The 24,445-nt window shown below is 45.5% G+C and overlaps 1 protein-coding gene across 1 annotated transcript; it reads left to right on the top strand.

Moving 5' to 3' along the window:
• The first annotated feature begins 17,885 nt into the window (after positions 1–17,885).
• On the top strand, positions 17,886–24,024 carry DYRK2 (dual specificity tyrosine phosphorylation regulated kinase 2). Its single transcript, XM_044280463.1, has 3 exons — positions 17,886–18,313; positions 19,202–19,326; positions 21,837–24,024. The coding sequence occupies exons 1-3, from the start codon at positions 18,268–18,270 to the stop codon at positions 23,436–23,438; spliced, it is 1,773 nt and encodes a 590-aa protein (XP_044136398.1). The 5' UTR covers positions 17,886–18,267; the 3' UTR covers positions 23,439–24,024.
• The last annotated feature ends 421 nt before the right edge of the window (positions 24,025–24,445 follow it).

Genomic DNA, 24,445 nt, shown 5'->3' with positions numbered 1-24,445 from the left:
ACTGACAGCTCTCTCAGTATACACGCTTACGCAGAGAATGCCATCAATCACTGTCAACACCTGTCCCATATACAACTATCAGTGACTGACACCTATCTATGTATACACACTTACACAGAGGATGCTATCAATCACTGATAACACCTCCCCCGTGTACAGCTATTGGACCTGAAAGCCCGCAGAAGGGCTTCTGAGTGTTTCTGTGGGCTTCCAATCCATGCCTCTGCATTGCAAAACATCGGACACGTCCTATCTTTTGCCATATTTTGAGGATCGTGGACCCATTCAAGTCAATCGGTCTGTATCTGCAGCATGGAGTTCACACGGCCGGTGCCCGTGTATTTCAGACCTGCTGCTTGCAATCTGCAACATGGGCACGGCGACCATGTGGTCGTGTGAATTAGCCCTTACCCAGAGAATGCTATAAATCACTTATAGCACTGAGCGCTGTCAACGAGAGTGGTCTTAAGTTAGAAAAAGCAGAGATATAAATATAAAAATTACAAGTTTTACTGAATCTTTACCCACATAACTAAATATTAACATCTTGTTCACTCTATAAGAGGTATCTGATGATAAGATCCACCCCAGGTTTTAGGAGGAAAATAAGAAAAAATATTTTTCATCAGATCCTCAGATCAGACTCCCATATCAAATCCTCAGATCAGACTCCCATATCAGGACCTCAAATCAGATCTCCATATCAGGACCTCACATCAGACCCCCATATCAGGACCTTATATCAGACCCCCGTATCAGGGCCTTAAATCAGACCCCCGTATCAGGACCTCATATCAGGGCATCCGATCAGACACCGCATCAGACCTCCATGTGATACCCTCATCAGACCTTCATGTCAGATGCCCATTAGACATCTATGTCACACCCCCATCAGACCTCTATATCAGACCCACATGTCAGACCCCCATCAGACCTTAAAATAAATAAATGAACTTCCCTCTCCTGCTGGTCTGGCGGTCTCCCCTGCAGTCGTGCTCCCCTGTGTGCAACATCAGGTTATAGGGTGTACCTGTGTCCTGACGTTTTGCGCAGTCAGGACAGTGCAGCGCGGCATCAGGGAAGAAGGGAGGGTGAGTAGTGGCAGCGCTTCACTCCCTGCACCTAGTGAACGGAATGGAACGCATTCACTAGTATTCGCTTTATAAGATGGACTGCCATTTTTCGCCACTTTTGGGGGGAAAAGGTGCGTCTTATAAATCAAAAAATACGGTAATCTACTCAGCTTCTCCGGTTTTATAATCTGTTGTCAGCAGATTCACTGCATTTTATGGTGACACAATCTGTCACTGTCACCTCTCCTGACATGTCTGTTTTAGTAACTACTTGCACTCCCTATAATATAGGGAGCTTCTTTTCTCACAACTCTGAAGTGTGATCTTCCTCTGTTACTCCTCCAGAATATATATGAACAAATTGACATTACCATACACCCTGTTAGATGGGTACTCACCAGTCTGACACTGTCAGCATTGACTGGACAATGTCATATTCTGTAGAGATACACCTCAACTGGTAAAGCCTAGGGGAGTCATTTATTAACCTGAAATACACCTACATTAGAGCGTGGGCGGGGAAGGGCCGGCAGGTCCATCTCATTCGTCATTTTCTACTCCTGGCTTAGGTGTAGAAAACGGTCTAAATGTAAAATAGCTTGGAAGTTGGCTTACATTTAGAAGCGGCGCTGGATGAGACGAAGTTATGAAGAGGCCGGCGTCTCTACATAACGTCAGTGGATCCACCGCCAGCACAGGGGATTTATTAAGACCAGCGTCTAAAATACCAGTCATAACAAATGACCCCCTAGGTGTCAATATATTCATACTTTCTAGTAGGGATACTTGCTAGTAGGGATAATGGGAACGAAATGGGAACAACACAGAAAAAATGCAACAGAATTGTTTTAATAAACATGTTAGGACTGGTGATGTGTACGCTTTAATATTAAATCTGTTGTCACAAAAGTCACCTTTAATCCAGACATAGTGCCTTGTAGGGCTAGCTCAGCTGAATGTGATGATCACTTAGTGATCTGTTCCCTCTGCTAGCCCCTCCTTCTGCTTCTTCATTGACAGGGCCAAGCGAGATGACTATGCAGGATGACTATGCAGGAAATCTGGCCCTGTCAATCAAGGAGAGGGAGGGTCTGGCAGAAGAAGCAGGAGGAGCAAGGGTGCACAAAGTCGCTTCAGGCCACCCCCAGTGCACTTAACTGCTCATCTCTATATGGATTAAAAGTACTTTTTCTCCATAATGAATTAACAAATAGCGGAGCTATCATTACAATCTAAGTTAGCGCTACAAGGCATCACTTAAAGTGATTTTTCTGGCTCCCTTTAAAAAAAAATCATCTTGTTTTTGACTGTCCAGCTCTTTGCACATTATATTTATCTCGCGGGGGGAGGGAGGGTTTTTAGAAAAGGATTGTATAGGCAATGTCATGGGTACGAATATTCTGTAATACCCTACTTGTGAATGTATCTTAGATTTTTTATTGCCCATGTAACACATTGCATAATTGTTGTTTGTTAAAAAAAATCAATAAAAATCTATCTAATAAAAAAAACATCTTTGATATTATTGTGACATTATGTTACTTAATATTTAATGTATCAGTCTGGCATGGTTTGCATTACTGAAGCAGTGCTGCCCTGTATGTATACAATGCAGACCCACAGTCTCCCCGTCAATGTGAAGTCACAGATAAGCAATTATATCATATGAGCGTGACCATTCTGTCAACTGTCTCTGATTTCATCTGTACTGAAATATAGCAAGCGCATGCGCATGCACAGAAGCTACTGAGTGGTATCATTCAGAAGATGCACTGACATCAGGGTTGGACCGGCCACCAGAGTACTAGAGGATCCTCCGGTGGGCCCAAGCTCTGACAATAATGTACCCCTAATAAAATATACACAGAAAGTGGGCCCTCAGAATCATTTCTTCTGGTGAGCCCAAGGTACTTCACTCTGAGGATGACTGACATGGACTACTTGTGGAGTGCTATAAAAAAAGAAGGAATAACAGGATAATCATTAGCCTGGGTGAAATTCCCAAATTTCCTCATTTTGCTGTTACAAGATCTGGAAAAATGTGTAATAAATGGATTTTTTAGTCTAACTCTCTGGCCAGTATCTGATTAGGAAGGAACTCTCTGCCAGCACACGATCTGGTAGCCTATTCAATTTATGTGTTCTTAATGGACATTGCATTTACCATATTACAGATAGGTTAGTAAATTTCCTGGAGAGAAACAGACAGCTTTTGGCACAATGATTAATCAGATGGTGTAGACACCAGTGCCAAGGTCATTACGCCAATGTATCAACCCTACAGCCATCTGTCATAACACAAAATAATGAATTAACTATAAGACATGAGTAGGCGCTGCATTATTATTAGACACTGCCTGTCCAAAAAAAAAGTTGCCTCCTGGAGTTAACTAAGCAAATAGTTATGAGCCTCCTATTGGATAATTACTGCATGGGCGATTATCTTTCAGCTGGCAATAAGTAATTTACCCTTAACAGGTGCAATGTGTTGCTTCTCATTTCTCAAACAACCATGTCGAAAGACATATCTCGTGGTCGTGGAAAAGATGTCAGTCTGTTTGAGAAGGGTCAAATCATTGGCTTGCATCAAGCAGAGAAAACAGCTAAAGAGATTGCAGAAACTACTAAAATTAGGTTAAGAACTGGAAGGATAGTGGGGACCTATCGTATTCGAGGAAGAAATGTGGCGGGAAAAAAATCCTGAATGATTGTGATCGGCGATCACTTTAACGTTTGGTGATCAAATCGAAGAAAAACAACAATAGAACTCAGGGCTATGTTTAATAGTGAAAGTAAGAGCATTTCCACATGCACAATGCGAAGGGAACTCAAAGGATTGGGACTGAACAGCTGTGTAGCCGTAAGAAAACCAGTGAGGCAAACCAGAAAAAAGGCTTCAATTTGCTAGGGAGCATAAAGATTGGACTCTGGAGCAATGGAAGAAGGTCATGTGGTCTGATGAGTCCAGATTTACCCTGTTCCAGAGTAATGGTCACATCAGGGTAAGAAGAGAGGCAGATGAAGTGATGCACCCATCATGCCTAGTGCTTACTGTAGAAGCCTGTGGGGGCAGTGCTATGATCTGGGGTTGCTGCAGTTGGTCAGGTCTAGGTTCAGCAACAGTATGTGCTACAAGAATGAGGTCAGCTGACTACCTGAAAATACTTTCCCTGATGTGCCATCAGGGAAGAAAAAGTCCATTGATGGAATAACCTGGCGGGCATATTCCAAGATGACAATGCCAGGATTCATTGGGCTCAAATTGTGAAAAAGTGGGTCAGGGAACATGGGACATCATTTTCACACATGGATTGGCCACCACAGAGTCTAGACCTTAACCCCAATGAGAATCTTTGCGATGTGCTGGAGAAGGCTTTGCGCAGCAGTCAAACTCTACCATCATCAATGGAAGATCTTGGTGATTAATGCAACACTGGATGGAAATAAATTTTGTGACATTGCAGAAGCTTATCGAAACAATGCCACAGTGAATGTGTGCCGTAATCAAAGCTAAAGGCGGTCCAACAAAATATTAGAGTGTATGACCTTTTTTTTTTTTTTTTGGTGGCGACTTTTTTTTGGGACAGGCAGTGTATAATATGAGAGGATCGCATTTTATGGAAGAAATGTTTGCTATCGTAAATGTGTTTGATTTATGAATAAAGGATTAATGACATGAATGAAAGAGATTTGTTTTACATCATCTTATTATGCCACTTCAAACACCATATTAACACTATAGTACATTGTAGCGGATTGTATTTAGCCTGGCCTGTTTGGATCATGTAGGACGACATTCGGTTGATTGTATGGCTATGTATTGTAAACTGTAATGTTTACTGTGTTGGATGCATTGCTTTTCTGTGCCTCCTCCCCTCCCCCTTTTTTTTCCTGTCCCATTCTTTTCCCAGCAGGGTGTGGTCTCAGGGACACTGGGAGACCAGTAATCTAGCTGTTCTGTCCCTCCTTCATCTCCCATCACCCTTGCTATTGTCTGTCCCCACCCTTCCTTGTACCATGGTCATCTATGTGCCCCATTGTATGTAAATAAGGCTGTTGGGGGGTTTAAAGTGTGTGCCATGTCCAAATAAAGTTAGTTCTGCTCCTGATGCTGTGTGTCGTCCAGTCATTGGGATTGCTGTTGGGATATTATTGGATTATTTTGCCTGCTGGAATTACTACTCTATGGATTTATGATACTTGTTCCTGAGCCTCACTGGGATCTTAGGTGGAGATTGGCTGTGGAATATCAGCTCTCCGCTACATTGGTTGGCAGCGCTGGGATCCAGACTCACAGAGGAACAAGGATTAATAGAGATTGATTACTCCACTTTAAAACTATCCACACTTAAAGATCTTCTGGAAGCAAGAGGTATTTCAGCCAGCAACAAAACAAAGGCAACACTTATCTCTGAAATAATGGCAGAAATCCGAACAGAGGATGATTCGGTCACTGCACAGAGGGACGAGACAGACGGAACAGAGCAAGCAGAGTTCCAAAGGCACCTCTTATTTATGGGGAGAACCCACCAGTGGAAATTATCTCCAAGACAATGACAGAGGTTCAAGAATTTATAACGCGGCAAAGGAGACCACAAACACCAAGCCCAGCAGTGTCTATGGTGCAAGAGGGTAAGCCAAAAATTCCATACCAGGCATTTAAAATGTATGTAGAAGCAGGAGGAAGATATAGATGCATTCCTCCAAGACTTTGAAAGACTATGCACGTTACATAAAATACATATGGAAGATTGGGTACCCATCTTAGCAGGACGGTTAACTGGGAGGGCAGCTGAAGCCTACCGTACGATACCAGATACGGAAATTAGGAATTACAGCCGTGTCAAAGAGGTTATCCTGGCCCAATATGCTATGACACCAGAGGCATACCGGAGACGGTTCAGGGAATTGAAAAAAGCTGAAAAAGACTCACATGCAGAATGGGCTTGCCGTTTACAAAAGGCAGCCCTCGGATGGGTACAGGCGAACCAGGCACGGTCCATGGAGGACCTATTACAAATGCTGCTACTAGAACAGTTCTATGATGGGATACCCGCAGACCTGCAGGAATGGGTGAGAGACCGTAACCCCACGTCTATCACAGAAGCAGCTAAAAAGGCTGATGACTATTTGGATGCCCGCAGGCACCACAAGCTCGTGGGTGTTAAACCAGCTGTGCGACCTCTAGGGGGAAACCAATTTTCAGCTAGCACCAACACACCACTGAGACCGCTACCCCCACCAGCTCCTACAGCGGCTCAACCGAGGTTTCGCCCACCCTCCTCTGTGCAATGCCACCAGTGCCAGAGGTGGGGACACTACAAGCGGGAATGCCCGGAGCTTAGAGACCGATCCACCTGGATTCGACCAGGACCACCACCGAGAGCAGCAGCACACCACTATCAGGAGGAGACACCCACCGCTTATGGCTCTGCAGTTCCAGTCACCACTATAGAACAGTGGGAAGTACTCCACGAAGCCAACCCACTACAAGCACAGGCGGATAATCGGCAGCACCACAGGCAAACAGTATACCTGGAGGGGAAACCTTTGCAAGGACTCAGAGATTCGGGAGCAACCATAACCTTGGTCCAAAGCCACTTGGTCGCGGACAAAGCTAAAACCAATAAGACTGTGGCTGTCAGGGTTGCTGGGGGAGCCGTATATCGGCTGAATACAGCAAGGGTTCATTTGCATTGGGGTGCGGGGTCAGGGACTGTGGAGGTGGGGTTGATGCCCCAATTACCCGCAGAGGTGATACTGGGAAATGACCTGGGAAAGCTCACATCTGCATTTGAGCCACAAACCACAACCACTGAGGAAGCACATCCAGTGGTCACCAGGCAACAGGCCCGCACCCAGGACTACAACACACTGCCGGAGGTCCAGGTAAGACAACCTTCCCCTTCCCTAGACTGTGTCCCTTGGGCCCCTCCTGACGAATTTGCGGCAGAGGTGATCACTGACCCTACTCTACAGGTATATAGAGACAAAGTCACCTCTGACCAACCGGGGGCAGAGGGGGAAAGACTTGTATGGGATAGGCAGCTATTATACAGGGAGTCAGACAAGCAGGTAGCTGGGTCAGACCCGATCGTTATGAGACAGCTAGTTGTACCACAGAGGTACCGAGCCGAACTGCTCCGGATAGCGCACGATATTCCGTTATCCGGACATTTGGGGGTCAGTCGTACTAGATATCGGCTGACCCAAAGTTTCTTTTGGCCAGGAATTAGCCAGGGAGTACGCAAATATTGCAGCACCTGTGATACGTGCCAGAGGGTAGGGAAGAGGGGGGACTGGCGGAAAGCAAAGTTACACCCGCTACCTTTAATTGAGGAACCGTTCCATAGAATAGCCGTAGATATAGTAGGTCCCCTCCGGAAACCTACCCCCTCTGGCAAGAGGTATATTTTGACGGTGGTGGATTATGCCACTCGCTACCCAGAAGCCGTAGCCTTGACAAACATCCACGCAGAAACCGTGGCAGAGGCCCTGATGCAGATTTTCTCCCGGATGGGATTACCCAGGGAGATCATCTCGGATCAGGGTACTCAATTCACTGTAGAGGTCACCCAGCACCTCTGGAAATTTTGCAAAATCAGACCTATAATCAGTGCCCCCTACCATCCTCAGACCAACGGGCTCTGCGAGCGGTTCAATGGCACCTTAAAACAAATTCTCCGAACCTTTGCTGAGACCCACCGAGACTGGGAACGATTCCTGCCTCACCTCCTCTTTGCTTACCGGGAGGTGCCGCAGGAATCCACAGGATTCTCCCCATTCGAATTGTTGTTCGGGAGGAGAGTAAGGGGACCGCTGGACTTAATTAGGGAGCATTGGGAGCATTGTACCATATGTGTTGGCGCTCCGAGATCGCTTGGAAGCTATAACCAAGACGATAAAGGAAAACCTCCAGGCGGCTCAGACGCGCCAGCGCACATGGTACGATCGGGGCGCCAGGGACCGTAGCTTCCAGGTTGGGCAGAAAGTTTTAATTTTGAAACCTGTCCGACATGATAAGTTACAGGCCGCCTGGCAAGGCCCTTATAAAGTAGTGGAACAGAGATGTGACACCACTTATATAATTGGCCCCTGTGCAGGGACCGGAGGGCGACGAATGCTCCATGTGAACATGATGAAGCCCTACCAGGAACGCTCAGAAGAGGTGACCGCTATTTGTGCACCCAGCTCTGAAGAGTTTGACAGTCTTCCCCTGCCGGATCTACTGGGGGACGGTCAGCTGTCTGGGGATTTAGGAGAAGTTGTACTGGGGGACCAGCTGAGCCCACAGGAACGTACCGAGGTACAACAGCTGCTAAGAGAGAAGCAGGAGACCTTCTCCAATGTGCCTGGGTACACTCCTCTGGCCACTCACAGAGTAGAAACCCCAGGGCAACTACCCATGCGCCAGACCCCGTACCGCATCCCTGAAGTGGTGCGAGAGAATATGCGCAAGGAGATCGACGAGATGCTCCAGCTGGGGGTGATTGAGCCCTCAGAGAGCCCATGGGCATCTCTGGTAGTCCTCGTACCAAAGCGGGACGGTACAACCCGCTTCTGCGTAGACTACCGGAGGTTGAATGAAAAGACTGTATCAGACGCTTATCCGATGCCCAGGATAGATGAACTGCTAGACCGGATGGCCAGAGGCCAATACCTCACTACTATTGATCTGTGTAAGGAGTACTGGCAGATACCCCTGGCTCCGGACGCCATCCCTAAGTCAGCCTTTGTCACCCCATTCGGCCTATACCACTTTAAGGTTATGCCATTTGGGATGAAAAACGCTCCGGCTACGTTCCAGCGGATGGTGGACCGACTTCTAGATGGGTTCCAGGACTACACCTGTGCCTACCTCGACGATATTGCAATTTTTAGCAATACCTGGCAGGAGCACTTAACCCATATAGGAGCGGTTCTAGACAGGATTAGGGAGGCCGGTTTGACGTTGAAACCGGCCAAATGCAGTATAGGAATGGCCGAGGTACAGTACCTGGGCCATCGAGTGGGTTGTGGGAAACAGAAGCCAGAACCAGCCAAAGTAGAGGCTGTAGCCCAATGGCCTACCCCTAGGACTAAGACTCAGGTGTTGGCATTTCTAGGGACCGCAGGATATTACAGAAAGTTTGTCCCCAATTATAGCGCCCTGGCCAAACCCCTTACTGACCTGACCCGTAAGAACCTTCCCCGCCAAGTAACCTGGACCCCGGAGTGTGAGCAGGCCTTCCAACATCTGAAAAATGCACTTATTAATGCCCCTGTCTTAGCAGCTCCCAATCCAACTAAACGTTTTCTTGTTCACACAGACGCTTCTATGTTTGGATTGGGGGCAGTGCTGAGCCAAGTTGGGGCCGATGGCGGAGAACACCCCGTGGCTTACATCAGTCGCAAACTGTTACCCAGAGAAGTAAGCTACGCCGCCATCGAGAAGGAATGCCTGGCTGTGGTGTGGGCCCTAAAGAAGTTACAGCCGTATTTATATGGACAGGCTTTTTCCCTGCTCACGGATCACAACCCGTTAGTATGGCTGAACCGGGTGGCTGGGGACAATGCCAGGCTGCTGCGCTTGAGTTTGGCGCTGCAGCCTTTTGACTTTAATATTCAGTACCGCCCGGGCAAACAAAATGGAAACGCTGACGGGTTGTCGAGACAAACTGATTTGGAGAAATGATCCGTGAGCACCCCGGACATCCCCAAGCCGATCCGTGCTGGATCAGACTGTGTATGCCGGCTTGTGGGCAAGGGGGAGCAGTGTAGCGGATTGTATTTAGCCTGGCCTGTTTGGATCATGTAGGACGACATTCGGTTGATTGTATGGCTATGTATTGTAAACTGTAATGTTTACTGTGTTGGATGCATTGCTTTTCTGTGCCTCCTCCCCTCCCCCTTTTTTTTCCTGTCCCATTCTTTTCCCAGCAGGGTGTGGTCTCAGGGACACTGGGAGACCAGTAATCTAGCTGTTCTGTCCCTCCTCCATCTCCCATAAGCCCTTGCTATTGTCTGTCCCCACCCTTCCTTGTACCATGGTCATCTATGTGCCCCATTGTATGTAAATAAGGCTGTTGGGGGGGTTTAAAGTGTGTGCCATGTCCAAATAAAGTTAGTTCTGCTCCTGATGCTGTGTGTCGTCCAGTCATTGGGATTGCTGTTGGGATATTATTGGATTATTTTGCCTGCTGGAATTACTACTCTATGGATTTATGATACTTGTTCCTGAGCCTCACTGGGATCTTAGGTGGAGATTGGCTGTGGAATATCAGCTCTCCGCTACATACATAAATGGTATGAATATTTCTATAGTACTTATGTTTTGGATGGTGAATTGTTTAGAAGACTGAAAGAAGTAAAAATGTCATTACTACAGCTCCAGCTTCATCTTGTACAGAGCTGTTGTAGCCGCCTATAGCAGTATATGGGGCCTTACTCTACCCTTCATATGGAGGTTTTTTCTATCATAGCCATACAAATTCCTACAGCAAAAAACATGGTTTACCCCATCTGATTCTGTATTGTGAAGCAATACAAGTCTCCATAAGGGTACCCCTACATTTTAAAACCCCCAAAAGTTACCGTATTTTGGAAACTAAACCTAAAGAATTGATGTTGGGGTATAGTAATTGGCTTGAACCTACAGGTGTTTTTCATATAATTTATTAAAATTGGGACATAAAAATGAAAAATTAGATTTTTATTATATTATTATTTTAATTATGTTTAGTTTTAGCCTCAAATGTTTCATTTTTACAAGTGGTAATAGGGGGGAAAAAAGCACTGTAAATTTCTAACTGCAAAAATATCCCATTTGTGGTGATAAACTACTGCAGGGTTCAGAAGAGTAGGAGCACCCTGTGCATCCAAGACCTTGTTTGGTGATTTATACAGCACTGGGCAACAACTGCAGAGACTCTGAGGTGAAATTAAAAAAAGAAACCCCCAAGAAGTGGCCCCTGTCTGCAGTGTAAATCTCACACCTGCGCCATCCCGTTCAGTTTACAGCGCAGTGAGTGAAGGGTGCTCGCAGGCTGCCAGCAACGCCCCCTGCTTCTAGAGGCTAATTAACATATTATAAAAGTATGTTTTTCTCAATAAAGGCTTCAGGCAGTGAGATGGCACTATTATAGTTATGTTCGGGTGACACGAGCACATCGCTAACTTCAGGTGACAGAAACCCTTTAAACAGATCATGTGAACCCAGGCTTGAGACAGTTCACATCTCATTTTTAATGTACATTTAGTGTATACGTTAAGAGTACATGAAAAACGTATAGAAATGTATATAAATGGATGGGCATACATTTCGTTACGTTTATGTCGGTTTCTATGGAACAACTTCCATTTCTAATGAATTTTTTTCTAAACGGAGGGTCAAATTTTTTTCTTAACTTCCCCAGGTATTAAAGGGATTCTGTCGCCTCTTTTTACCCTATAGAGATGCGGACATGCACGGCTAGATCGCCGCTAGCATGTCCGCAATATACCTGTCCCATATCTCTGTGTCGTTTTATTTAGGGGAAAAAATGATTTTATATATATATATATATATATATATATATATATATAAAAAATCAGCCTGTAAGGAGCCCAAGGGACTCTACTAACCATTTTAGAGCCCAGCCATGACCCCCTGTGAGAGCCCAGCACCGCCTGTAACCAGCATACTGTTCCTTTCCTGTGCTGGCATCAGCCTCAGGGAAGGAACTGCGCATTGCGAAATTACGGTGATCTGACTTCATGAGCAAGGAGGAGATTCCTGGTTACAGGCGTGGCTGTGCTCCTTCACAGGGGGGCATGGCTGGGCTCCAGAACGCTTAGTGCAGCCCCTTGGGCTTCTTACCAGGCTGATTTACATATATATAAAATAATTTTTTACACTCAATAAAACCCCACAGAGCTATGGGACAGGTATATTGCGGACATGCTAGCGGCAATCTAGCCGTGCATGTCCGCATCTCTATATGGTAAAAAGAGGTGACAAAATCCCTTTAAGTGTAGAAAATGGATATGGTTAATGGGTGGAAATGTAATTCTTTAGAATAAAATGGTAAGAAAAACTTTTTTTTGCAGGACCAATACGTTACATCTGTCCTTCAAATATTTTTGAGGTGCAAAAAGTTTTTGGGCAGATGTACACTGTGTAGTGTCAGTGTTGGGAGACTGCAATACAGCTCCCATTAAAGTGAATGAGAGGTGAGCTGTAATATAGTATGTTGGCCCAGAAACTACACAGTTTATGAAGCCTTCCGCTTCCTCTCCAAACAGTGTCAGTCTCCGGCACCAAAGCAGGCCGAAACAGCTTAATTGATTACCTATTCTAGGGACATCCAGCACCCCCAATGATCTGCTGGCGACGGAAACATAACAGTAGACAAAGTCCAAAGCAGAAAGCTCCATACACTGTGTGATGGCCAAACCCATGGAGGATAAGTCATCATAATCTAAAAGATGGTCAACCCCTTTAAAGTTGTTCCACCCCCATAAAAGTGATTGTATTGAAAGAGAATGTGCTGCTTGACATTCCTATTCTACTGACAAGGTGAGAAAAGTGAAGTGTGAGCTCCTGGGAGGTTCAGATGATATGAGGTAATGTGACCCTGAGATACTGGGTAGTGAAATCTTTAGGAAAGTGATCTGTTCTGGGTAGCTGTGGATTTTTTTCTCTCTAGGTGTTCTGTGTGGTCTCTTGTGTGTTAGGATTGTTTTGGTGGTGGACATGGGCTCTGAGGAGCTTGGGGCATGGTTGGAGCCCTCCAGAGTGGCCAACCAATAAGCACTGACCAGTCACCTCCCCTTCAGAGACTGGTCCGTCATATTATAGAAGTAGTAGTCTGACTGCTTGCCTATGCTTGACAACTACAAAATCCAGGTAGTGACATTCCTAGAGCAAATAGTCTAAATGTATTGGATTCATTCCAAATTTCACACAAATTTATGTAAATTGTCAATGCCAGTAAAACACACTTGCAATTTTGCTAGTACCATTTAATAATCTGTGTACCAAACCCGTAACTTTTCATTTATAGGCCTCATAATAAAATGGGCAAAACAAAAGACCCATGCTTCAGTCCTCAGCGCTATACACAAAATCCCAGTGACAGGTTCCCTTTAAAGAGCTCAGACCGGAGCTACTAAGTTACCGTAGATTAATGAGTGGAGTAGAGGTGGATTTTTTAAAGGCACAGTAACAGGTCTTTGAGAGCCAGAATTCTTGCTGTTTCTCAGGTGTTCAAATACTTATGTTCAGCAGTGCAAGACAAATACATTCTTAAAAAATCATACAATGTGATTTCCTGATTTTTTTATTTTTTATTCCGTCTCTCAGAGAGGGAAGGCACCTACAGTGTGATTATCAGACCCCTCCATGATTTCTAAGTGGGAGAACCTGCAAAATCGCAGGGTGTTCAAATACTTCTGTTCCTCACTGTAGGTACCTGGGCATCTATTGCAATACATGAGGCAGCGTGTGTATAAGGAAAACAGGGATATGCCCCCAATAAGGAATCATTTTTGGTCCCAACAAGCCACTGTTTTTTAACCCATAAAGTGTGTGTTTAAACATCATCTACCCCCCGATAAGGGACAATTTTTGGAAGCTTTGGAATATGAAAAAGCATGAGACATGCTGGCGCAGTGATTTTTAAACACATTGTATAATAACATCATAAGGCCCCTTTCACACAAGCGAGATTTCCACGTGGGTGCAATGCGTGACGTGAATGCACAGCACCCGCACTGAATCCTGACCCATTCATTTAAATGGGTCTGTGTACATGAGCGTCGATTTTCACCCATCAGTTCTGCTTTGTGTGAAAAACTCAGCATGTTCTATATTCTGCATTTTTCACGCAGCCCTGGCCCCATAGAAGTGAACGGGGCTTTAGTGAAAAACGCATTGTATCCGCAAGCAAGTGCAGATGCAATGTGCTTTTCACTGATGGTTGCTAAGAGATGTTGTTTGTAAACCTTGTAAAAAACGCATCAAAATGCATTGCATCTGCGCGGAAAAAACTGAACGCAATCGCAGACATAACTGACTGAACTTGTTTGCAAAATGGTGCGAGTTTCCCTACCTAAACGCATCCGGACCAATTCCGCTCACGCTCGTCTGCAAAGGGCCTAAAAGTGCATTTACCCATAGCTATGTTTGTCAGTGTCACTCAGATATCATTTACTATTGCTGTCATTGCGGCCAAGAGCTTAGAGAGTAGGGAAACAAAAACTAAATTTGAAAAAAAGAAAGAACAAGATATATATAAAAAAATAAAAAATAAATCGGAGTCCTAGAGTGTCATATACCAATTACAGGCCAATTAGAGTAACTTTGACCCAGATACAGTTGATTTGACCATGGATTTTATTTTTGACGAACTGGACACTAAAACGTTTCACTCATCTTTATATGGGTCATTATTTGTTAATGAATGTGGCCTAGGGATATATATACACTCACCTAAAGAATTATTAGGAACACCTGTTCTATTTCTCATTAATGCGATTATCTAGTCAACCAATCACATGGCAGTTGCTTCAATGCATGTAGGGTTGTGGTCCTGGTCAAGACAATCTCCTGAACTCCAAACTGAATGTCAGAATGGGAAAGAAAGGTGGGCTACAACAGCAGAAGACCCCACCGGGTACCACTCATCTCCACTACAAATAGGAAAAAGAGGCTACAATTTGCACGAGCTCACCAAAATTGGACTGTTGAAGACTGGAAAAATGTTGCCTGGTCTGATGAGTCTCGATTTCTGTTGAGACATTCAAATGGTAGAGTCCGAATTTGGCGTAAACAGAATGAGAACATGTATCCATCATGCCTTGTTACCACTGTGCAGGCTGGTGGTGGTGGTGTAATGGTGTGGGGGATGTTTTCTGGGCACACTCTAGGCCCCTTAGTGCCAATTGGCCATCGTATAAATGCCACAGGCTACCTGAGCATTGTTTCTGACCATGTCCATCCCTTCATGACCACCATGTACCCATCCTCTGATGTCTACTTCCAGCAGGATAATGCACCATGTCACAAAGCTCGAATCATTTCAAATTGGTTTCTTGAACATGACAATGAGTTCACTGTACTAAAATGGCCCCCACAGTCACCAGATCTCAACCCAATAGAGCATCTTTGGGATGTGGTGGAACGGGAGCTTCGTGCCCTGGATGTGCATCCCTCAAATCTCCATCAACTGCAAGATGCTATCCTATCAATATGGGCCAACATTTCTAAAGAATGCTATCAGCACCTTGTTGAATCAATGCCACGTAGAATTAAGGCAGTTCTGAAGGCAAAAGGGGGTCCAACACCGTATTAGTATGGTGTTCCTAATAATTCTTTAGGTGAGTGTATATATATATATATATATATATACACACACACTCAGGCGATCAAAATTAGAGAACACACAATTTCCAAAATGTCGAGGTCATAGTGTAGTCTTATATGAATATATCCTAACATGAGTAAAATTGCAGTATTTTAAGATTATTTCATAAATTGTATTTATTCTAAAGCACAGAATAAAAATGTAAATGAGATCATTATTGAAAAAGAACACTGATCAAAATTAGAGAACACTTTCAGATGCCTGCACGTTATTGGTGTTAATCTGGCAATTTGTGCTAATTTCCTTAAAGGGGTATTCCCATCTTGCTACTTCATCCTCAATTGCTGCCAGATAGCTGTTTACTTCCTGGCTTTCTGCTGCTAAGGCTGGGCGGGCTTAGGCAGCTAGAGTGCAGGCTGGCCACGCCTCCTTATGACATCACACTGAGAACTCAGTCCTTGCGTGCTAGTTCATGTGAAGAGTATGACTCATCAGTCTGGCAGCCTACAGTGTCTGTGAGGGGAACGGTCACTCAGAGAGCCATGTGAAGTGAGCTCACTGTACAGTGACACCTGGCTCTTCTGCACAGTTTTACACATAAAATCTCAGTCTGATCTTTACAAACCCATTCTGTGCATCAAATACTATAATTCCATATTATACATTAGCCCAAAAGCTTGACCAACCCCCACCCACCAGCACTGATGCAGATTTTTTTCCATTACAGCTGTACTCCAGTTGTGTATAAACCTTACATTATGTATCTTTATAGATGCATACACAGCTCAGCTACATGTGGCTTCTCCAGTCCCCTAACATCACTTGGTTGGTCGTTCAAAGTCTGTGATTTCTAGAATATTGCATCTTTACAACATCACAAACTCATTCAAGTCCCCCAAGAAGGCTGGTCGCCCTTGAAAGACAAATGCAAGAGGACAGGATAATGCGGAGAATCTCCATGGGTCATCGTTGGAATTGCCTGCCAGTTCAGCACTGACCAGGGTAAGGATCTGTCTCGTCATACAGGGTCTCCACGTTTAGGAGCATTTGGTCTGAAAGCCCACCCTGCAGTGACCAAACTTCTCATTAGCAGAAAGAATCAGAAGGCTAGACTCACGTTTGCTGAGGAGCACGTTGTGTGGACAGAGAAGAAGTGGTCCAGAGTTCATTTTAGTGATGAAAGCAAGTTTAATTTATTTGGGTCTGATGGGAAACATTATGTTCGTCGACAAACTGGGGAAAGACTGAACCCAAAGTGTGTAAAGAAGTCAGTGAGAGGTGGAGGAGGAGGTGTCATGGTGTGGGGAATGTTTTCTGCAGCAGGAGTTGGACCTCTCATCCAGATACATGGCAGAGTGAATACACACGTGTCTCAGAACCTTCTTCAACCACACATGGTTCCTTCCTTGTGTTCATCACTCAATCAGCCAAAAATTGTCATGCAGGACAATGCCCGCGTCACACAGCAAAACGGGTAAAGCAGTTCCTTGAGACTGAAAACATTGAAACAATGAGATGGCCGGCCCAGAGTCCTGATCTAAACCCAATAGAAAACCTCTGGGGAATCCTTGGTGACAATGTTATGGTCAAGAAACCCACAACAGTCACAGAACTGTTGGAGACTGGAAGAAGAGTGGAGCAAAATCCCACCAGAGCAGTGTGAGGACTAGTGATGTCCTGTGGCCGCAGATGTGCTCAAGTCATTCTACTGATGGGTGACTGGTGTAATCTCCAGAATCGTCCTCTGTGTTACAGTCATTGCTGTGCTCTAATGGTCATCATCAAAAGTTTTATGTTGATATACTTTGATTATTTTGGAAAACACTGTTCATAGCATGGTGTACCCCTTACAAAAATCCTTCAAATGATGATCAATTTAGATTACATTATTTCTGAAAAAATCAAGTGTTCATAAATTGTTCTCTAATTTTGATGGCCAGTATATATATATATATATATATATATATATATACGGTAATCCACCCTCCATCCATGGTGGTCCTAGCTCTGGTAGATCATAACCTACTACATGTATACAAGTGCACGACCACTGGCCATTGCCAGTAGCTTCAATGGCTGACAGGTGAGCAGGAGAATCTGCACACACTGCACTAATGTGTGGTGGAGGCAGGTCACAATGGATGGCTGCCAGGGTAAACAAACAATGCCTCCCTGGCACCATAGTGATCGTTACCAGGGGCGCCGACCTATTGTCACTCCGTGTGGTTGAGTGCAGTGAGGGAGCCTGGGGCCAAGGGGGCGCTCCGTCCTCCACCTTAGGGTGGCCCATGCTGGAGCACCAATCACAGAGTCTGTCACCCGCCCTCGTCCCCAGTCTACCCGGAGAACGTGTGACAGCCATCTGGAGCGACTCGCCCTCCCGCACGGTTTCTCCTTGTTGATAGTCTGGGAATAGCGTGTCACATCGCTGCTTAGCAACAGCACAGCCGCCTGCGAGCGGTTGGTCGCCTGGAGCCGCGTCTCCACCTCCTCCGAGTCAGAGAGGCCAGTACCGGCTCGGCAGCGGCTCGAGCGGTCGCGCCCGTTAGACAGCCTGGCCGAGCCTCGGCGAGACGGGTGGGCAGTCTAACGGTGTCTCTGGAGTGTGGGAGTGACCGCATTGCGGTGGGCGGGGCCTGTGTTCCCGGCTGCGCTCCTCCCACATTGACTCCCCTGGGAGTTCGCCTGGGAGCGGAGGAAGCATCGGGGCTGCCCGTGCTGTGCGAGTCAGTGACGAGAACGGGGATGCCGGGGCGCTGCCGTGCTGACTGGAGAAGAAGCTGGGGAGCGGAGGTCGCGGACACGGTGGGGGATCGACAGCCCGGAGTTCAGGTCCTTGCCCCCCACTGGCCTCTCCCTGCTCATCCGCCATGTTAACGAGGAAAGCCTGTGCGGCTGCAGCGGTGCATCCGACCGGTAAGAGCTGAGCCCGGAGCGGGTGGCGGGGAAGCGCCGGGACCGGGGGCACGTTGTCCGCCTGGCTGCTTTACTCTCCTGTAGGCACCTCTGTGGCCATTTCCTGTGCCAGACGTGTCCCTGCAGGCCCTGGTCCGGGGCAGGAAAGGGTTAACCCCCCCCCCCCCTTCCCCCCGCTTTGTCTTGTCGCTAGCCGTGTACCTGGTGACCGGGCAGCCGTGTCTGTGGCGGTGACCTGGAGATGTTCCATTGGCATCACCACTAATAATGGCAGACAAAGCTGTCTGACAGGTACCTCAGCGTATTGTGTGCCTGCAATGTATGGGCAGGGTGCTATAGTGCATGGCTCTTTCTGTGCCATGGCGTTGTGTAGGTCGCGCCGGTCTGTGTCCGCTCCGCGTAGGTCGCGCCGGTCTGTGTCCGCTCCGCGTAGGTCGCGCCGGTCTGTGTCCGCTCCGCGTAGGTCGCGCCGGTCTGTGTCCGCTCCGCGTAGGTCGCGCCGGTCTGTGTCCGCTCCGCGTAGGTCGCGCCGGTCTGTGTCCGCTCCGCGTAGGTCGCGCCGGTCTGTGGCCGCTCCGCGTAGGTCACAGCAGCAGGCCTATGGCACATATCTTTTGCACCGTTCTGTAGTATACTTCGTACAGGATAGTTCAGTTAATGCCTTATACTAGAATATATAGACGCTTTATTTTAATTCAGTGTATTACGGCTTGTCCTGTATTCTGTATTTTGTGGATGCCATGGTGTCTGTTGTAATGGACATGGCATATATTGCCACTCGCCGTACGGTGTGATGTGGTGCGGTGTGAATACACTCTGAGTGTGCTGTACATATTTGGAATATCTGTCTTTGAGTCATTCTTATTTTTTTTTCCTGTTGTATTTTAGGCAGAGGAAGTGAAGGTACTAGTCAGTTGCAGCCATCTCCTGCCTTACCCCGATCCGCAGCTGGGACCGGACCGCCATCTCCGGTATCATTGCCACCTTTAAGAACCAGCAACGCTACACACACGGTAAGTCTCGGATGGCCGGTTCCTAAATTGGTCTCTTTCTTCTGCCTGTTTAATATCCCGTTCCTAATTTGTCTGTTAACTGTCTTCTTGCCTTCTAAATTGAGCTAAGACATTGGTATTTATAGAAGTAAATGTGCAAGGTACAGTCCGGGTGACTGCCAGCGCATTAGTCTGCTTCATGTCCGCCGTGTGCTTTCTGTTCTAGTATTTCTGTATATTCTTTCTGTTACTCTAGTATTGTATATATTGTTATTGTAGTGTTAGTTTCTGTATATATTGTTATTCTACCTTATATATATTTTGTATGTATGGTTAGTTTCTGTATATATAGTGTTATGTTAGTGTTTGCGACCTTTCCTATAGTAGTTTGTATTTCGAGCCGCCATAGTGACATGAATTATTCTTTTCCTATGTATAAATTAGCTGCGGTCTTATTTTTGTCATATTCCAGAGCAGCTATTTGGTGTTTACCGTTCACCTTGTATGAACCTTTTCTAACAGAAGCCAATGGCACCAAATGTTTTTTATAGTCATGCACGCGCTGTATTATTCATTAGGGACTGTCGAATTTTGAGTTAATTATCCGTGCCTGGTCACATGCGGTAATATCGTGTGGCGCCCGTTTTCTGCAAACAGCTCAATTCTCCGTTTCGTGTAGAGCAGCTGTTGAATGCTGTGGCTATTGGTGGGGCAGGTGGCTGGCAGCTGCTTGGGAGTAAAATGTCTTGCACTTTCTGCTGCTGTTTGCCGGTCGTCCTCGTGAACAGTATGTGGAATGTTTATTTACTGGACTTTTCCGAGTCCTTTCCCATTATCTTTCTCGCATTCCTTGCTATAATTAAAGGATTTGGTTGTAAATAACTGTTTACTTCCTTGTTCTGGTGCTTTTGTTACATGCCTTCAATGTCCTCAAGCATGTCTTCACATGTTACTCATAAGATGGCCATAGACTTGAGAGGACTATCAGCTGAATGCTCATTCAGCCAAGGGCTATCCTGCCCAGCTCCTCAATAAACATGCATGCTCAGCCATGTTGAGTGTGCAGGTTTCTTTCAATAGGTAGAGGGATAAATAGCTGCAGACCCTCTGGTTTGTCTCCCAAACACGGAACTGTGGAGGGCAACCTTTCTCATTCTTGTTTCCTCTGTACTTACCCATCTATTTTGCCCGCTTTGCCGACTGGCTGCATCTGTCCTGCTCGGATCCTGACCGGATGTATTGCAGAGTCTGCATTGACTTTATGTAGCCGAACACAAAGGCCTGGAAACACATCCGGTAGGGTCCTGAGAGTCCTCCCAGTTACTGTCTTTAGCCTCAGCTACGTTCCAATAATTTACTTGCAAGCGTCTAATGAATTAAAAATTCTCGTTGATGAGTTCTTTTAATCCTATCGAGTGAAAGCTGACGCATAGTAGCGGCACATTGAAGTGTGAGAAGATTTTGAGATGGGAAGGGCAAGTGCTCTGGCTAGTTTTTAAGGGTATTGTCCGAGTGTTTAATACTGATGGCCTATCCTCTGGATAGGTCATCAGTATCTGATTGGAGGGGGTCCTACGCCCGCCAACCCTGCCGATTAGCCGTTTGAAGAGTTGCATGCAGTGAGGAGGCCATGGTGCTCACAGTGCCATTCTTTGCATAGTGGCTGTGCTTGGTATTGCAGCTCAGCCCCATTCACTTGAACTGGACTGAGCTGCTTCTAGGCCAAGGATCAGCAACTTTTGGCGCTCCAGCTGCTGTAAAACTACAACTTCCAGCATGCAAACATGCTTGGCTGCTTTTCTAACTCCCAAAAAAGTGAATGAGGCAATCTAGGAGTTGTAGTTTCTGAACAGCTGTAGTGCCGGAGGTTGCTGATCCCTGTTCTTGGCCATGTGACTGGTGACATCACTGATCTAGGAAGATGCTGCGGTGCTCACGGAGTGCTGCATTTCTTTTTATTTATTTTTTAAGCAATTGGTCAGCAGGATACTGGGAGTCTTACCCCGCTGATCAGATACTGATTACCTATTCTGAGGATAAGCCAATGACTAGCTTCAGTAGTGATGTGGCCACAAGCAGCATGTCACTGCTGAAGCCAGTCACTGTCTGGAAAGGTGCAGGTAACATGCCCATGCACCAGTGGATGTAAACAGTGCTGAAACGGAAGATGGAGGCAGCCGGAACGGTTGGAGGCAGTTGGAACGGTACGGTTGCCGCAGATGTGAACCTACCCTAATTATTCAGTTGTAGAATACTTTTGAGAGTGCCTTGTTGGGGCTTTGGGCTTTGTTCACAACCCCGATTAATGCTGTGTAAAACTTGAAGGAACAATGGTTTCCGTATTGTTGACTGCGTATAAACAGTATATTATCACCTTGCCTTTTGCCTGGTTGAGGAATGCAAGCAATGTGTTCAAGCAAGATTTACTTCAGCGCTGACATAGTTTCAGGGATGATTATCATAATTGATTCACCTTTAAAAAAAAAATAGTTACTGTACTATGTTGAAACCTCTCCAATTGTATATTTCAGATTGGAGGCAATAAGCACACCATGAATGAACATCTGCACATTAGCAGCCATGGACAGATCCAGGTGCAGCAACTGTTTGAAGAGAACAGCAACAAAAGGACCGTCTTGACGACGCAACCCAACGGGCTCACATCTGTTAGTAAAACTGGATTACCTGTTGTTTCAGAAAGACACCTAGAAAGCACACACCGTAGGCAAGGAAGTTCTAGCTCTTTGAAATCTTCAGATGGGACAACCAAAGTAAAGTCCTCTTCGTTAACCCCAGAACAAGCCATGAAGCAATACATGCAAAAGTTGACAGCCTTTGAGCACCATGAAATTTTCAACTATCCAGAAATTTATTTTGTGGGTCCAAATGCAAAGAAACGTCAAGGTGTGATTGGTGGCTCAAATAATGGCGGCTATGATGATGACCAGGGCTCATATATGCAAGTGCCACATGACCATGTTGCTTATCGTTACGAAGTTCTTAAGGTGATTGGCAAAGGAAGCTTTGGGCAAGTTGTGAAGGCTTATGATCACAAGCTCCATCAGCACGTGGCCTTAAAAATGGTAAGGAACGAGAAACGTTTTCATCGTCAAGCCGCCGAAGAAATTCGCATCCTAGAGCACCTAAAGAAGCAGGATAAAGATAACAATATGAATGTCATCCACATGCTGGAGAACTTCACATTCCGCAACCATATCTGCATGACGTTTGAACTGCTAAGCATGAACCTTTATGAGCTCATTAAGAAAAACAAATTTCAGGGCTTTAGCCTGCCTTTAGTCCGCAAGTTTGCGCACTCAATTTTACAGTGCTTGGATGCTTTGCACAAAAACAGAATAATCCACTGTGACCTTAAACCTGAAAACATTTTGCTGAAGCAACAGGGTAGAAGTGGCATAAAAGTGATAGATTTTGGCTCAAGCTGTTATGAGCATCAGCGTGTGTACACGTACATACAGTCACGTTTTTATCGAGCTCCAGAGGTAATACTTGGTGGTCGCTACGGCATGCCTATTGACATGTGGAGCTTGGGTTGTATTCTAGCAGAATTGTTGACTGGTTATCCACTCTTACCCGGTGAAGATGAAGGAGATCAGTTGGCATGTATGATTGAACTACTGGGGATGCCTTCCCAAAAACTGCTTGATTCTTCAAAACGAGGCAAGAATTTTGTCAGCTCCAAAGGTTATCCTCGTTATTGCACTGCTACAACTCTGCCAGATGGATCAGTGGTACTGAACGGTGGCCGTTCTCGAAGAGGAAAACTACGAGGCCCTCCTGGGAGTAGGGACTGGGTAACTGCATTGAAAGGCTGTGACGATCCCTTGTTTCTTGATTTTCTAGCGCAATGTTTAGAATGGGATCCTGCTTTGCGCATGACTCCTAGCCAAGCGTTACGACATCATTGGCTACGTAGACGCTTGCCAAAGCCTCCGACCGGAGAGAAGACCTCCTCCAAAAGAATAACTGAAAGCTCTGGTGCTATAACATCCATTTCCAAGTTACCTCCCACATCAGGCTCAGCTGCAAAACTAAGAACTAATTTGGCCCAAATGACCGATGCCAATGGAAATATTCAGCAAAGGACTGTGTTGCCAAAGCTTGTTAGCTGATCTAATGAAGACCTTTCTTTGAACACCTTGTTGAGCCTTATTCATTACAGCTCAAGTTCGTAATCTTTTTAATTGCTGTTTGTATCAACTCTTTATCTGTGCAGCCATTTATCTTTTCTTTTCTTTTTTTTTTTGTAATAATGAAATTTTATATTTAAACATTGGGGACGATGCTTTAAGGTTTTATTATTTTTTTATTTTAAGTATAGGATTTATAATTGGATTTGCTTAGGAAGTGTCAAAGTCAGTGGCTGGCCACTGACTATTGGTTGACTGTTGAACATAACTTATTGTCGGAAGGTTTAACCACCATTCATGCATTTTTAAAGCAGTGGCTGAAGTACTACAACAAATCTAGACATATTTTTGGACTTGATGTGGAGACGCACATTATAGTATGTATACGTGGTGGTGCACAGTTGGCATAAAGCTCACTTGTTGGGTATGCATATTTTCCAGGTCTTTCAATAAACAGATGAGCAGCAAGTAACAGGTTAAGAGAAAGTGACCCACCTAATACATTATATATATATATATATATATATATATATATATATATATATATATATATATATATATTATTAATTAACATAATAGGTAGTTGGGGGATTGTCACGATTCATTTTTATGTTTCCGACCAACACCACTCTTCAGGGCCAAGACCAGAACCCCCTCGTCAAAAGTAGTCCACTAGGTTACGCATAGTGCACGGCGCATTGGAGTTTGGAGTGTAACGCAGAAATTCAGGGAACACCAAAGGGAATCCATGTGTCTTTTACCAACTCTCATTAGTATCTGCACCAGTCATGGCACATTTCTTTAAGAATTGCTCTTGGCCTAGATTTCAGTGGCCGACAGTTCAGATTTTCACTATTAAAAGCATTTACATTCTGGCTTCCCTTGTTGACATGGCTGTTCCTGACAGATGGATCTGCTGGTCTCAGGGAGGCCCACTATGTAATGAGGAGGACCCAACAGCTCGCCTAATATTTCTGTTTTACTTGCCT

The sequence above is a fragment of the Bufo gargarizans genome, chromosome 2 (assembly GCF_014858855.1).
Source record: "Bufo gargarizans isolate SCDJY-AF-19 chromosome 2, ASM1485885v1, whole genome shotgun sequence".
Classification (NCBI taxonomy): Eukaryota; Metazoa; Chordata; class Amphibia; order Anura; family Bufonidae; genus Bufo; species Bufo gargarizans.
The sequence above is the reverse complement of the archived record's forward strand: the minus strand, read 5'-3'. Positions and strand labels throughout refer to the sequence as shown.